Raw genomic sequence first — 14,289 nt, 5'->3', positions numbered from 1 at the left:
GCGACACGCGGGTCGGCGGGGGATTTGTTGAGGTCACCTCGAAGCCCGTGTGAAGTATCCGGTCAACCGAGCACAAGACGCTTCCTGCGCATTACTCCACACCTTGCGTGAGCTCCGAGTCATAGTGTGTGTGTTTGTGCCGGCAAAAGCAATTATCTGCTCACCGAATGCCAAAATTTGGGCGAATATCAGATCTGCGCGGGGTATCCCTGCTCAACATCCCTAGTCGCGTATGCAGCACAATCTCCCGGAAGGCTTGATAATTACTTAGGCAGATATCAAGTTTGATCCGTGAATAGACCTATCATCTGCTCGGGCTGAAACCCTGTCCTCTGGGGCACTGTCATGTTCAGCACGGTATGTAGGTCGACATGAAGAAACTTGTATATCGTTACCGAGGGCAAACATTCGTCCCCGCGTTCAATATCGCCCCTGGGTTTGTTCGGTCTTCATGGCCTCGGCTTACGCCTGGGGCATGGCGCTAACTGTGCAGCAAGATGTGCGATCATCCAAAGGATGGCCCCCAAATAGAGCTGCAGAGAGTATGCCACTGCATCATGTTTGGTTTTGACGTAGAGATTCGGATGTGACAGCTTCAGTTCACCATCAATCGGGCTCTCATGCGGTTTCCAAAACAAAATAGCCGATTGGCATCTACGCAAATATAACCTCTCTGGGTAGGACCCAAATGCATTTGATCACTCTGCATATGCGAAGCCATGCATAATCAAGTATCCCAGCCCAATTATTGCCTATGTATTCTACACTCTTAGAATACAGGGTGTCTAGTGAGCAAAAGGCATGCGAGATATGGATTTGGGAAAGAGGTGTGATAAGGGCGGTCAATGATCACACATGGAATAATTATGACAGTATGGCAAGCTACCGACTGGTCTTCAACTAGTCCATACTAGTAGTCTTCGGTTGTCGGAAGCCACTCACAGAAAGGGATGCATCTCAATGCGAGCCTCAGCTCATAGCATTGGCTTCGTAGTGCTTTGTAAAACATTCATTGTGACTTGATAGGCTTGCACAACAATTGATAATGTTATGTAGAAATGACAGAAGCTAAAATTAGCCATCCGTTCGCTGTTTTAAGACATGCCTCGGACTCATTGATTATCTGATGCACAGATGTTCGAATATGTGGCTTAACTTGCACAGTGTAGCAAACTACTAGTAGTCATACTTGGTACGTATAAGATAAACACAATACCGAATTCGATCTGAAACTGTCATCATATCTACTAGTAGACTTCGGTGTACCTGCTTGCCGTGGACTATTTGTTTGTGATGAATTTCTGTCAAACTTGAGTTTTAGTAAGGTACCCGAGTTGGCCCCGATATGCATGCTCGATTTTGTCAGCAGCACTCTAGACTAACTAGTTAGTTAGTATCAGCTATGTTCGAGATCACGGACAGGTAATGTCCCTCAACATATTGACTTTTTTTACACCTACATGCATCTGTGCCGCGATCCCAACGCGTGGATTTTGTCCGCCATATATTGTCGATTCAGCATGCTGAGCCTCCCTCGCTTCATCCGTCGTAATGTACACTGGTACCTCTCCCGGCATAGCAGGGACCCCAAGGGCCTCGTTACGGTCTGCTATCGATCGAATCTGCGCGGAGACAGACCCAGGACCAGGTGGCTTGTTGAAGGCGCGACCCTACATCAGACATACTAATTAGACATGTTCATTATTTCAGAAAGAGCAGCCATAATGTCCTTACCTCCTCTGTGTGAAGTTCTCGAGCATCCTCCTGTGTTATGTAGCTCTGTGGCTTCCGCAAGAAAGCCTCCAGTTTCTTATCGAAATTCATCTGCTACATGGCAAGGCGTTGTGCCGTCGCTGTGCACTTGGGTCAATGCAACGACACAACGTCTAGACCTATGAACACACCTGCTGCTCCACCCCTGATCGGCCCACCACCGGTCAATTTGCTCTCGTTCGGCGCCAAAGCAGAGACATCATCTGGGCCAATGCGCTGGCCGCTTTCCACGGCACGCTTCAGTTCAGGAATATCTGGAATTTCAGACGACATGATTAATCGCCGGATGACTACTGTGTTATCCTCAATGAGATGTTTACATGTTGTTTGACCCAGATGGATGCCAATGTTTATATGTCCGATCGACCCGTTGGGATAGCGGTGATGTCTCACTGTATTAATAAATCAAGCATTATGCCCGCCTCATCTCCTTTCGCCACCCCGAAGCACGTCAGGTTCAAAAAGGAATCCTTCATGGATAGTAAGCAGATGCATGGGTATAATGATGCCACTGAGAATGACAAAGCTGTTATCAGTCTCTAGAAACAGAGATTGGCTCAAGTGTTGTGGTTTGGCTTTCAGGATACCTCTCTACTGACAACCGAAAGACACCCACCATACGATTCCATACAATGTTTGAATCTGGCTCCACCCAAATACTACTAATCTTTTAGCTACTACCATATAGTCTGTATGGTCTTTTGTCGTCACTGCGCCTTCTTTCACATAACGCTATAAACAAACTTTACTATGATTACACACCCAGTTGTCTTATTGTCCGGTAATTGCGCCTTGGACAAATGGCGCTTTGAACAGACTAATGGATGGAACGACAGCTCAAAGCAACTTCCATCACGAAGCCAACAGTATGAGGTAGTTTCATAACGAAACACCTTCATGAACGATATCCGTCTACGAAGATACTCTGCCCCACGAGCGCCCGAGTGCTTGGATTGCAACATTTCCAAAAGACACGCAAGCACCTCCGCGAGTGTCACGTCACATCAGTCAGTGTAGCAGCAACCTTCTGGTGCGTCTGTGGCACAGTAACATCATACTTCGCCAAGAGTATGGTCTGATATAGAATCTTAAGTCTGAAGACCTGGCCGGCAACTTGCAGGTCTTCAGTGGAAATCCCACTACCCATGCGTCCCGACCCGATCTACAATCGTGTTACTTGAGAGGTTACAGTACTGTACCAATGGGGTGGTACGCTACATATGCGCTTGACCGCATCAGCAACCATAGGGGATGGAAGGAAAAGGGAGGCAGATTGTGTTACTGTTGATGGTGGTTCAGGCATGTGGCTTTCTGATGACCTCATCTCAAGCTGGCATTCGATCCAAGCCACTGGGACTGAAGTCACTCCATGAGCACTTTAGCTAAATCTTGGAGCAAAGATCTAGGAGCTACTATGGTAGTAATTGGGGCATCCTTCCCTTGTTGGGGGAGAATGTCCTCATTGGTAGATTAAGGATACTACGTATGGAGTTGGTGTGTCGGTCATTGATTCAATATATCATGATAACTTATCTCCATCGCTTCTTGAATATATCGTTGCTGGACTTCCGCCAATGATTATTGCAGGTGATGGACTGAAATCTATCCCTTATATCTTCTCTTCGCATACGATATGTACCAATGAATCCCAACCTGGGGTTGCAATAGAATGAACTACTTACTAGTACTCTTAGCAGGCCAAGAGACAGCGATAGCGATAAGCACAAGCCGGTACCGGGATATGGGCCAATGGCAGTGCGCCTTCTTCCGGGTTCCCGTGATTCATAAAGCCGGTTCCGGCACAACAGGGCTTGATGGCCAAGAGTTTCCCAATGGAAGCATTTGGGGGTCTCTAGGCAGCAAGAATCAGTTTAGATGGTTTTTTGACTGGTTATGGATAGGCGTATCTTTCTCAGTTCAAATTACTAAAGCATCTCTCCGTCGCGTGTGGGTACGCCTTAATATATATTTTGTCGGGCAATGACGCGACGGAGATCTCAGCATTACTAACCGTCATTTTTGTTAGCAGTTAGGCCCCTAGTACTTTTGATTACTGCGTCAAGGGCTGATATAGTACTAGTAAGTAGTAATAATCATAAATCTCCGTTATATCTTGGCTTTACACTAACTTCGTCAGGTAAGTTGTTACATTCCAAGACTTCCGACTACTTCACTTTTCTCACTCTGTCGGAGATTAGAATGGCGCTATCTCCGCGTGCTGCTCCGGAGCCAAATCTTGGCCGCCGGCGTCTCCATCATCCATCATCGCAACAACAGCAGCATGAGCCGCCGGATCATAGAGCTCGAGCCCGAATGCAAGACGCTTCATTTGCAATGGCATCTAGCGAGCGAACGTAAGTTATCGTAATCCTCCAATATAATCATTACTAACATGGTTGGATAATAGACCTTCACCATCGGTGAAACGAGGTAAAAAGGCCTGCACTGAGTGTAGGCAGCAGAAGGTATGGAGTGTTAAAGCATGAGTGTCTTTCTTATAATGACCAAATTGGGTTTCTGTATCTCTGAATAACTGTCTCTAACCGAATCACGCAGGCAAAATGTGACGCCTACTTGAATCCCACTCAGGCGTGCTCGCGTTGTTCAAAGCTGAACATCCAATGTGTTATATCGGATCCATTTCGTCGGGAACATAAACGCAAGTAGGTTGAATCTGGACTTTGTCAGGAACAAAAGGGCATTAAGAGTGACCAGTTCACAACAGGCGGCTCTCCGAGCTCGAACAAGAGACAGACGAGCTGCGACGAAGACTGAGATATACACAACCTGACCCCTCTCGACCCTCACCCATCGCGATGCTAACGGCCGCGGCTGAGATGGGAGTTAACGCAGCAACTGCCGATGGCGACTTGATCTTTCATACTCAGTCGCATACACCCCCGGTTGAAGGTTCGCAACACATATTACCTTCCCCTGGACTAGGACCGTCGTTACCAGGGCCGGAGATGGTTTCAGGTGTACGCGCCCCTGATGCAACGGAGCCCCGTTCGCTGAACAACGTTTACCTTACCGGAAGTGAGATAGACGAGCTTTTCCAGATGTGAGTATACCTCTGCCCGAGAGTGTCGTTCTGCGCGTTTCTGATGTGGAACAGCTTCTTCCACCAATATGCCTCCTTCCTTCCAATCCTTGACCCGGAAACCACACCAAACGTGTATTATACGCAGTCACCATTTCTATTTTGGTCTATAGTCGGGATTGCATCCCGAACCTATTCCAAAAACCCAACCTTGCTAACCGCTCTTGCACGCACTGTGAACGAAATGGCCTTCCTCTCGATCGTATCGGGAAGCTCAGCGTGGCACAGCATTCAGGGGCTGCTGCTCGTTCTAACGTGGCCATTCCCGAAAGATGCTAATATGGCGGACTTGACGTTTCCATTAAGCGGCATGCTTCTACACATTGCCATGCAGAATGGTTTACACATCCCGATGTCCAGCCATGAGTTTTCTAAGAGAAAGAGACTTCCTGCCCCATCAGAAGCAGAAATGATCAGACGATCAGAGCTTTGGGCTCATTGCGTTATCGTCTATCAGCGGTACGTGTTTGGTGCAGGACACCCATTTTCTTCATACTAAAAAGGGTACAGTGCGTGTGTAGTAAAAGGACAGCCTCCTCGCTCTCTAGCGAATCTGGAACCGGACGGGGAAATGAAACATTCATTGTTTCAGAGGATTTCCCCGTCGTTGGTACTTGAACTGAGATGTGAGGATCTGAAAACTCGCTGTAGTACAGCAGTACAGGAGCTCGGGGTCCGGGACATATCTCCCGAGCAAGAGAGATCGCTCGATATACTCTTACGGGCGTATGATGACCAAGCGCTTGATCTGGAGGCACAGGCTTTCTCAGGTAAGCCTGTTGTATTCGTGTCAGTAATCACAGAAGCTAAAGCAATATAGCGTACGATAGGTTTGCTACGAGCATGTGTCGTTTGAGTGTCCAAATATTTCAACTTTTCCGCAATCCCAGTTCATTCTCATCGGGTTGTCTTGCAGCTCTGACGACAGCTGCATGTGATACCATTAACAGCATACACAATCTGGGACAGAGCATGGCCGGCTTTGCTACTTCTCCCATCCAGATGAATTATGCGCTGCTTCTAGCGTCCTCGGCCCTTCTACGGGTACTGAAAGGCCCACATTGGGCTACCATGGATGTTGACAAGGCTAAGTCATCTTATTTCACTGCAATCAACTTGGCCAAGCAAATGTCGGTTCACAACTTTGATATCGCGGCCAAGACGGTCATGGTATTAAGCCAATTATGGAATAGCACCAAAGCGTTCCGGAAGGCAGATGGGAGTGAATACCTCGCTCTTCGGATTCGGAGCCGGTTGGTTGTCAGTCCTGTTATCGATACGGTGTGGTGGTGGCGAGAAGAATTCGACCCCCAGTTCTATAGCACGGCCAGTTCCCAAACAATTGCCCCTGAAGGTACGGCTATGCATTCTGATAACAGATACGGGCGGTTACTGACGCATCTCTCATGCACGATAGGCACCGATGCAAGCCGCGATAATCCAGGGACTTCAGGGACCGCGCCTGGAGGCTCTACGGACCGGCCAGATTTCTCGTATTTTGACGAGCAATTCCAGGCGGATTTTGAATGGGCGTTGACGGATGAGTTTCTCTTCGCTCCCACCGAACCGTACGGACCGCTGTAAGTCACTGACATGCTTGCGAGCTGCGGCAGAGGAAAAATATCAGGATGAACGCCCAGGATAGCAAAATCCGAACACCGCTTCGCAAGAATTCAACCCTCGATGCAAGATCATCATTCGATCAGTTTACAGGGGCGAAGTGACGGGCAGTCTATCGCGTGATTCCTATAGCCAACATAACCCACCAATAGCCTTGAGATAAAAGAAGGGGGGTTTGGGGGCTACAGGAAACGCCAGATCATGGGATGGAGAAGCATAAGGTTCAAGCCAGCCGGTTGACCCAACGGAGTCCCGGGTAGTCCAGTGAGCTAAAGCAAACCTGGCATATGTGGTGGACCTACCGGACGTCTGAGTGCCTGGTCGTCGTATATGGGTGTGCATGTCCCTGTAATCATGGCTGCTATAGGTGTTTCGTCCGGCTAAACTATAAGCACGATATGGGTCCCTATCTTGTATGATATTTCATTATCTACCTCGTATCCGTTAGACACGGTACCCACCACAGATCGAGTCCTCTAGTCTATCCAGCAAATGGGCTAGATTGGAGATGTAGCGCAACGGTCGCTACCAACTCATCTCAATGGTTCGTGGCGAGCCCATGCTCCTCGAATTAGCTGGCTCTGCTTTTACATCCAATATTGTTGCCTTCGAAATTACTTTTGCCCTCGCGTAATCGGCTGATATGCCAATCTTCGTGCTACATGCCAAGGAGTCAGCACTCCATTCAGCCCTCTGGTGGCTTTCCAGTGGCTGCGCCTATCTTTTTTTTCTCGGCAGAAGAAGGCTCGCTTAAAGAGAAAGTATAAAAAGGCGTTCGAACTATGGAGAGTGCACAGGCACCTCGAAAGGGAGGGGGTGGATGAGGGGCAGGAGAGGCAAAGGGAATAGGCAATTACCGTAGAGAAGTTGTGAAACAAAGGAGATCGGGCAGTCAGGCAGGCCGTTGGCGCTAAATGGGAAGGATGACCAGCGGTCAAGTGACTCCAGGCTAAACCGGTTGGTTGTCTCTCTCTTTCTTCCATTTCGCCTCCTTCCTCTTTCCCTCTCTTCTCACTTGACTCATGTTGCTTCCTGACCAACTACCCCTGCCACACACACATACACGCACTAAATCGGGGTTACATGGCATCAGCAAGGGGGACAATCCTTTAATAGTCAGTAGTCAGGGGGGGTGTTCGAGAATGAGGTTCTACCCCCTCTTGATGGCGAAATGCCATGTTCCATGATTCCATGCAGCCCGGAAGGCTAACTGGGGACGGTGCATCCCGCCGTGCCGTTAGTGGCAGACGACGGGGGTGGATAGGGCTCTTCCACACTATCCAACTAAGCGGAAGAAGGCAGGTGCTAATTTAATTTACGTCCATATGATACACTTGGTCTGCAACTAGTCTGGCATGGTCCAATCTGGGGATTGAGTGTGTCCATTCAATGTCTAGAAGTGCTCAGCTGCTTATCAGTCCCATTTCAACCCCCCGTCCCCGCCCGCCCCAAAAACAGTCCGCGCATTGTCCAATGGTTGAGGCTGGTTTGTCAAGGACTAGTGCATGATAACGGAAGAACAGGAGTAAACTGTGGTCCTCGTCATGTCACTGTGGAAATGCGATCTTCGTGCTGAGTGGCTTCGATGACACTGGGATGACCTTTGCCCCAGTCCACGGCGCGACCGAGTCGATCGACAAGAATTCTGCACGGGAAAGAGCGAAAACACGAAGAATGCCACGCGATGAGAGAAGAACATCTAAGGAAAAACCTCGGCTAGACCACTGCCAAGTCCAGACAATCCCCGATTGGCTTTCGCTGAAGCCGTGTGGACGATAGCTCGAATACATTTGCGCCAGCCAATTCGCCGTGTGAAGCCCGCCGGCGCTTCGCTAGCTTATCGCAAACAAGCCTGGTGCAAAAGGGGCTAGTCCGCCGGACCAGACCCGGGGAAAGTGTCCATAGTGTCTTGCCCTTCTGCTGCCGCCGTATCAGCGTTGCTTTTTCCGCCGATATTCGTTGGTAATCTTTTCTTTATCTCTTAGGAACTGGTTTGCATTGGAATCCCTCTTCGTTCAGCACAACCACTTGCGTGGTCTCTTTTCCCATCTTGCCACCAACCCAACCCCCGATCCTTTCGCTCACATCCGAGACATACCTCCGGTCAAGGGCACCCTTTCCCCCCCCCTTCAGACGTATTGCAGTCACCCTAGTGGTAGCTTGTTCTTTCCTGGTTTAAATCGCCGAATCAAGTGCACGTGTGCCTTTGGTCGCGTGTCAATTCCCGTCAATGAGAACGCTCGAATGATCAAATCCCCACCTGGGTCGACTGCGATCGAGCTCTTCCGCTGTACTAGTAGTGATTCAGCTGGCTCACCGGACCGGACGGTGGACAGGACTTCCTTTTGCCCCAATTATTAGGTTCTGGGGCTAGCTCCTTCACCGGAGGGGCCCGCCTTATGCGCTTCGGTGCAACTTATCGCTCTGCGCGAACAAACTATGAGACTCCCTCATCTGTAATTGCCTAGGCAGCCAAATTGCAAGGAGGGTAGGGATGGAAGCATTCCTCGAGGGCCGTGCATGTCGTGCATGGGCTGACAATGGCGAATGCGCTCTCAAGTCCGCCACTGGCTGGATCTACTAGCTAACGCACGACTGGTCTCAAGTCCAATCCAACTACTACCAAAGCTAAGACACATTCAGGTTACATCGGAACATGGCGAACAGACTGGGGTAGCTGATAACTGGAGAGATAAACTCTCCCGCAATCAGTGGACGCCACCAGCTCGTTTAATTTATTTCCTAGTCCGATAAGGCGTCGGGTTACCGTCGGCTCTATTTGCGCCTCTTGTCGTTGCGATCCAGGAAAGGGTAAATTGAGTGGTTATATGATGCTTTCATCCGCCCCCGTTTCCAGATTCCGTTGTTTTCTCCTCTGAACCAGTGGAAGAGCTCCGCGCATGCTCTATCATCTTCATTGAATTTTCCCCAAGCCTTTCTTCGTGCTTTTCCTCGTCGACTGCCGCGATGAGTGAGAAGGAGCAGGCTTTCAGCACGGCGGTGGCTGATGAATCCTCCCCGGAGGCAGCCACCGTCCATCTCAAGAACCTAAAGGAACAGCACCATTGGGATCCGAACCTTCCCGACGATATTGCCGATGAGATCGATGAGGCCCTTCATACAGATGACAAGGGTGCCCGCGTGGGCATCACGCAGGAGCTCCTCGATAACTCGCCGTACCCTGAGGTGCGTGCGGCCGTGCCCAACTACGATGAAGGAGGGCACACCAACACCATTCGTGCCTGGACCATTGGTTTGATCTTTGCGACTATCGGTTCGGCGCTTAACATGCTGTTCTCCATGCGTGACCCCTACATTGTTATTCCTTCCTACGTTGCCCAGGTTGTCGCCTACCCTGTTGGTGTCGCATGGGCGAAATTCGTTCCCAGCAAGAAGTTCCGCGTCTTTGGAATCGAGTGCAACACAAACCCCGGCCCCTTCAGCAAGAAGGAGCATTGTCTCATTGTCGTCATGGCCAATGCTACCTTTGGTGGTGGTGCTGCTTATGCGACTGACGTCTTATTGGCCCAGCGTGCCTTCTACAAGCAGCGTTTCGGATGGGCATTTGAAATCTTCATGTGTATTTCGACTCAGATGCTCGGGTTTGGTATGGCTGGGTTCTTCCACCGCTTCCTGGTCACTCCGGCGGCCATGATCTGGCCTTCCAATCTGATCAACTGCACCTTGTTCTCGGCGCTTCATGACCACAGCAGGCCCGATCCCACCAAGGTAGCCGGATGGAGGATTGGCAAGTACCGTTTCTTCCTCTACGTTATGATCGGGTCCTTCTGCTGGTACTGGATTCCCGGCGTCATCGCCCCGTTCCTCAGTGTCTTCGCCTGGGTGACCTGGATCAAACCCCAAAATGCCGTGATCAACCAGCTCTTTGGCGGCGATACCGGCCTGTCTCTGATCCCTATGACCTTTGACTGGACGCAAATCTCCGGCTTCAACTTCAGTCCCCTAATCGCCCCGTGGCACGCCATTGCCAACACCCTTATTGGTATGTTCATTTTCTTCTGGATCGTCACCATTGGCATGCATTACAGCGGCATGTGGTGGTTCGAGTACTTGCCCATCAGCGATTCGAACAGTTACGACAACACTGGTGCGCAGTACAATGTGTCCAGGATCATGAACAGTGACTTCACTCTCAATATTCAGGCGTACAAGGAATACTCGCCACTATTCCTGTCCACAACCTTCAGTCTTTGCTACGGACTGTCATTTGCGACCATCATTGCTATTCTCATTCACACCGGTCTGTTCCATGGTAAAGAACTGTGGGTGCGTTTCCGCAACTTTGGCAAGGAAGAGGAGGATGTTCACGCCCGCCTGATGTCCAAGTACAAGCCGGTGCCCCTCTGGTGGTATGCCGCAGTCACCCTGATCATGATTGGAATTGGCTTGGGCATGGTCCTGGGATACCCCACTCACCTGAGTTGGTGGGCGTTCTTCGTTTCTCTGATCATGGCAGTGGTGTGGTACGTGCCAATTGGTATCGTGCAAGCCGCCACCAACATCGCCATCGGTCTGAACGTCTTGACGGAGTTCATTGTCGGCTACATCCAGCCCGGAAAGCCCATGGCCATGATGTTGTTCAAGACCTACGGCTACATGAGCATGTACCAAGGACTCTACTTCAACCAGGACATGAAACTAGGTAAGCACCCATCCATCCACTCCCAGAAGCCAACCTTCCCACTAACCCTTACCCAGCGCACTACATGAAACTCCCCCCACGAGTCACCTTCTCCGCCCAAATGATCGCTGCCCTGTGGTCCTCGGTCGTCCAAATCGCCGTGATGAACTGGGGTCTCGCCACCATCAAAGACGTCTGCAGCGAAACCCAAGCCGACAACTACTCCTGCCCCAACGGTCGTGTCTTCTACCAAGCCTCCGTGATCTGGGGTCTGATCGGACCCCAGCGCATCTTCTCCCCCGGTCAGCTCTACTCCGGCCTCATGTGGTTCTGGCTCGCCGGCGCCATCCTCCCTGTCCTCATCTACATCGGCGCACGCATGTACCCCAAGAGCCAGATCCGCTTCCTCAACGCTCCGCTCATCTTCGGCGGTGCGGGTCTCATTCCCCCCGCCACCCCCCTCAACTATCTCACCTGGGGCCTGGTGGGTCTCATCTTCAACAAGTACATCCGGGACCGCTGGCGCGGCTGGTGGATGCACTACAACTATGTCCTGTCGGCGGGTCTGGATGTCGGATTGGATTTGTGTACCATCCTGATTTTCTTGACCCTCGATTTGACCAGTACTAGTTTCCCGACTTGGTGGGGTACTAGTATTACCAGTACTACTATGGATATGGCGGGTACTGCGGTGCAGAAGATCGTGCCATCGGGCCAGACATTTGGACCGAAGACTTGGTAGTGAGTTGCAGGATTGGATGAGGTGTATGTTGGGATGTGTGTATTGATGATGATGAAAGGTGGATGGACTTCTTTTCTTCTTCTTTTTGTGTGTATATGCTACGCAGCTATGATCACGACACCCCTATCTCTGCTAAGCTATTAGTGTAATCCATAATGTGAATACTTGTGACATATCAGTTTGCTTTGTTTATGGGGTTTGATGGATGATGTCTTCATTTAAGGATTATTTCTTAAGACGTGTGATGGATCATATGGAATTCAAAGGAGTGTAAGTTAGTTAATAATGATCAGTTTGTTTTCAGTATGAACGTGGAGAGGAAGAAGAAAACACTGTATGAATAGACCCGTGTCAAGAAAAAACATCGATAATGAATTTGATCATCTCATCATGTCATTCACTGCATGTATGAATGCTAGCTATAAATATATATACTGATCCATTCTCGCAACTCGCTTATACATATACATCAGAATCGAATCTCTTCCATCGTCGCGCGCGCCCCCCTTTCTCCGGGAAATATTCTATGCACGGGGGACGGACGGCTTCTTCCTTTCTTGTCTTCGAATACCTCCATTGGTGGATACAACACAACCATTCGTTCTAAGCCGAACCAGGCTGTCTCCGCTTCATACCGACCTGCAGTCCGAGGGGCTTCCTCAAGAAACCCTCTCTCGTTTCCATAGGACCATCCTGCTGCATCTCGAAGTCAAAGAGACGGAACACCGTACCGCAGATGACCAGGAGTTCCATCTCCGCCACGTTGCGACCGACACAGGCTCTGGGGCCGGTGCTGAAGGGAATGAAAGCGGCCTTCTGACGAGGGGTGAGGCGGGCGGGGTCCCACCGCTCCGGGACGAATTGCTCGGCATCGGGGCCCCAGATCTCCGTGGAGCGGTGGATGGTGTAGCTGGGCACGGAGACAATGTCGCCGGGGTAGAAGGTGTGGCCGGAGATGGTGACGGGGGGGTTACCGGCGGGAATTTCACGGGGGAGACCCATAGCGGAGGTGCTGTGAATGCGCATGGTTTCCCAGATGACCCATTGGAGGTAGGGGATGTCCTTGACCATGGAGTGGGTGGGGACGTCGACGTCTTGAGGGATGGCTTCGTCCAGGACCTTGTGGAGCTTCTCGATCACACCGGGCGTGCGCATGCACCAGTAGAGGATGGCGCAGGAGGTGTTGGAGGTGGTATCGGATCCGGCGATGAGCTGGGTCAAAGCTTCGGCGGTAAGTTCGGCGCGACCGAGCTTCTCGCCGTTGCCATCCTTGCCTTCCATGAGGCGGGCGAGCAGGTCGACACGGGTGTTGTTGGCCATGACTTCGGGGCGAAGACGCTCGTTGACGCGGGCGACGGCAATACCAGCCAGGTCCTCGACGGCCTGGATACCATCACGGAAGAAACTGTCGGGGATGTACTTGGCAAAGGGCTTCAGGGCCGGGTAGCAACCCAGGGTGGCGGAGACTTCACCGCGGCGGTTGAGGACCTCGACGGCTTGGACGTAGGAGGGGGGCGAGTCGGGAGTCTTGCGCATCTCGGCGAAATCCTTGCCCTTGTCGAGCATGCCGAAGGGAGCGCCGAAGGCCAGGTCACCGATGATGTCGAAAGCCAGGTAGTTGAACCAGTTCAGGGCGTCCAGGCTGGCAAAACCGGTCTTGGGGTTGCGCTGGGTATCGGCCATGCGGTTCCATTGCTTGACGAAGAGCTCGATGTTGCCGTGGATGTACTGCTCGAACTGGCCGATGGACTTCATACTGAAGGTGTGGGAGACGGTCTTGCGCTTGCGGGTATGCTCCGCGCGGTCGCGCGTGTTGAAGAGACCACGGTGAATGGAGACGAAGGCGTCGTAGAAGTCACTGGAAGAAGAGTTGATTAGCTTCCGGGGAAACGTTTCCATATGCGAGGGATAGCCAGGAACGATAGTAAAAGAGAGGAGGGGGGCACGTACGACTTCAGGAAACCATTTCCGTGGCCATAGACAGCCTGGATGGCCCCATCATCGGCGATGGAGGTATGACGGGGGGCGAGGCGAACGAGCTTTCCATATTTCTTGTGAGCGTTATCGACAGCGATAAAACGGTGACCGCGACGAGTTTGCAGGAGCACCCAGAAATTGGTGAAGGCGGCCAGACCAGGGGCGGGGATATCGCGAAGGTGAGAGCGTTGTAGGTAAGGAAGAAGATAGTAGAGGACTAGCAGGGCTAGGCCCAGACAGGCCCCGTAGGGTGACAGGAGCAGGGCGAGCATGATTGTTTTTGTGGGGTGGGAAGGTATCTAGTCTAGCTGGTTGAGCTCGGAAGTTAGCATCGGCAAATGCAGTGAGGGAGAAGCAATTCCTCAGCCGCAAAATGCAGCCGGGAATGTGGGTGCCAAGGAGACCAATTTACCTCCGAAGGGGAAATAAGCAACT

At 51.1% G+C, this 14,289-nt stretch overlaps 4 protein-coding genes across 4 annotated transcripts; 2 read left to right on the top strand and 2 right to left on the bottom strand.

Moving 5' to 3' along the window:
• Nucleotides 1–1,373: 1,373 nt before the first annotated feature.
• Nucleotides 1,374–2,046, bottom strand: BO88DRAFT_453585 (uncharacterized protein; the record flags this gene model as incomplete). Its single annotated transcript, XM_025710756.1, has 4 exons — nucleotides 1,374–1,382; nucleotides 1,461–1,670; nucleotides 1,735–1,827; nucleotides 1,882–2,046. The coding sequence occupies 4 exons, from the start codon at nucleotides 2,044–2,046 to the stop codon at nucleotides 1,374–1,376; spliced, it is 477 nt and encodes a 158-aa protein (XP_025562929.1).
• A 1,926-nt stretch (nucleotides 2,047–3,972) lies between these two features.
• On the top strand, nucleotides 3,973–6,943 carry BO88DRAFT_443790 (C6 zinc finger domain protein; the record flags this gene model as incomplete). Its single annotated transcript, XM_025710050.1, has 8 exons — nucleotides 3,973–4,127; nucleotides 4,181–4,238; nucleotides 4,330–4,436; nucleotides 4,499–4,834; nucleotides 4,889–5,332; nucleotides 5,384–5,643; nucleotides 5,694–6,227; nucleotides 6,291–6,943. 8 exons carry the CDS (start codon nucleotides 3,973–3,975, stop codon nucleotides 6,455–6,457), a joined length of 2,061 nt encoding a protein of 686 aa, XP_025562928.1. The 3' UTR covers nucleotides 6,458–6,943.
• A 2,393-nt stretch (nucleotides 6,944–9,336) lies between these two features.
• On the top strand, nucleotides 9,337–12,123 carry optB (small oligopeptide transporter, OPT family). The gene is made up of 2 exons (XM_025704859.1): nucleotides 9,337–11,156; nucleotides 11,213–12,123. The coding sequence occupies exons 1-2, from the start codon at nucleotides 9,461–9,463 to the stop codon at nucleotides 11,875–11,877; spliced, it is 2,361 nt and encodes a 786-aa protein (XP_025562927.1). The 5' UTR covers nucleotides 9,337–9,460; the 3' UTR covers nucleotides 11,878–12,123.
• A 357-nt stretch (nucleotides 12,124–12,480) lies between these two features.
• On the bottom strand, nucleotides 12,481–14,126 carry BO88DRAFT_453582 (cytochrome P450; the record flags this gene model as incomplete). Its single annotated transcript, XM_025710755.1, has 2 exons — nucleotides 12,481–13,735; nucleotides 13,828–14,126. The coding sequence occupies 2 exons, from the start codon at nucleotides 14,124–14,126 to the stop codon at nucleotides 12,481–12,483; spliced, it is 1,554 nt and encodes a 517-aa protein (XP_025562926.1).
• Nucleotides 14,127–14,289: the final 163 nt, after the last annotated feature.

This window comes from Aspergillus vadensis (assembly GCF_003184925.1).
Source record: "Aspergillus vadensis CBS 113365 unplaced genomic scaffold BO88scaffold_11, whole genome shotgun sequence".
Taxonomy (NCBI): domain Eukaryota; kingdom Fungi; phylum Ascomycota; class Eurotiomycetes; order Eurotiales; family Aspergillaceae; genus Aspergillus; species Aspergillus vadensis.
The sequence above is the reverse complement of the archived record's forward strand: the minus strand, read 5'-3'. Positions and strand labels throughout refer to the sequence as shown.

Bases quoted from the DNA above. Each gene is read 5' to 3' on its own strand.
- optB (XM_025704859.1), top strand. From the start codon at position 9,461: ATGAGTGAGAAGGAGCAGGCTTTCAGCACGGCGGTGGCTGATGAATCC. The intron at 11,157-11,212 runs GTAAGCACCCAT...ACCCTTACCCAG, and splicing joins CAACCAGGACATGAAACTAG to CGCACTACATGAAACTCCCC.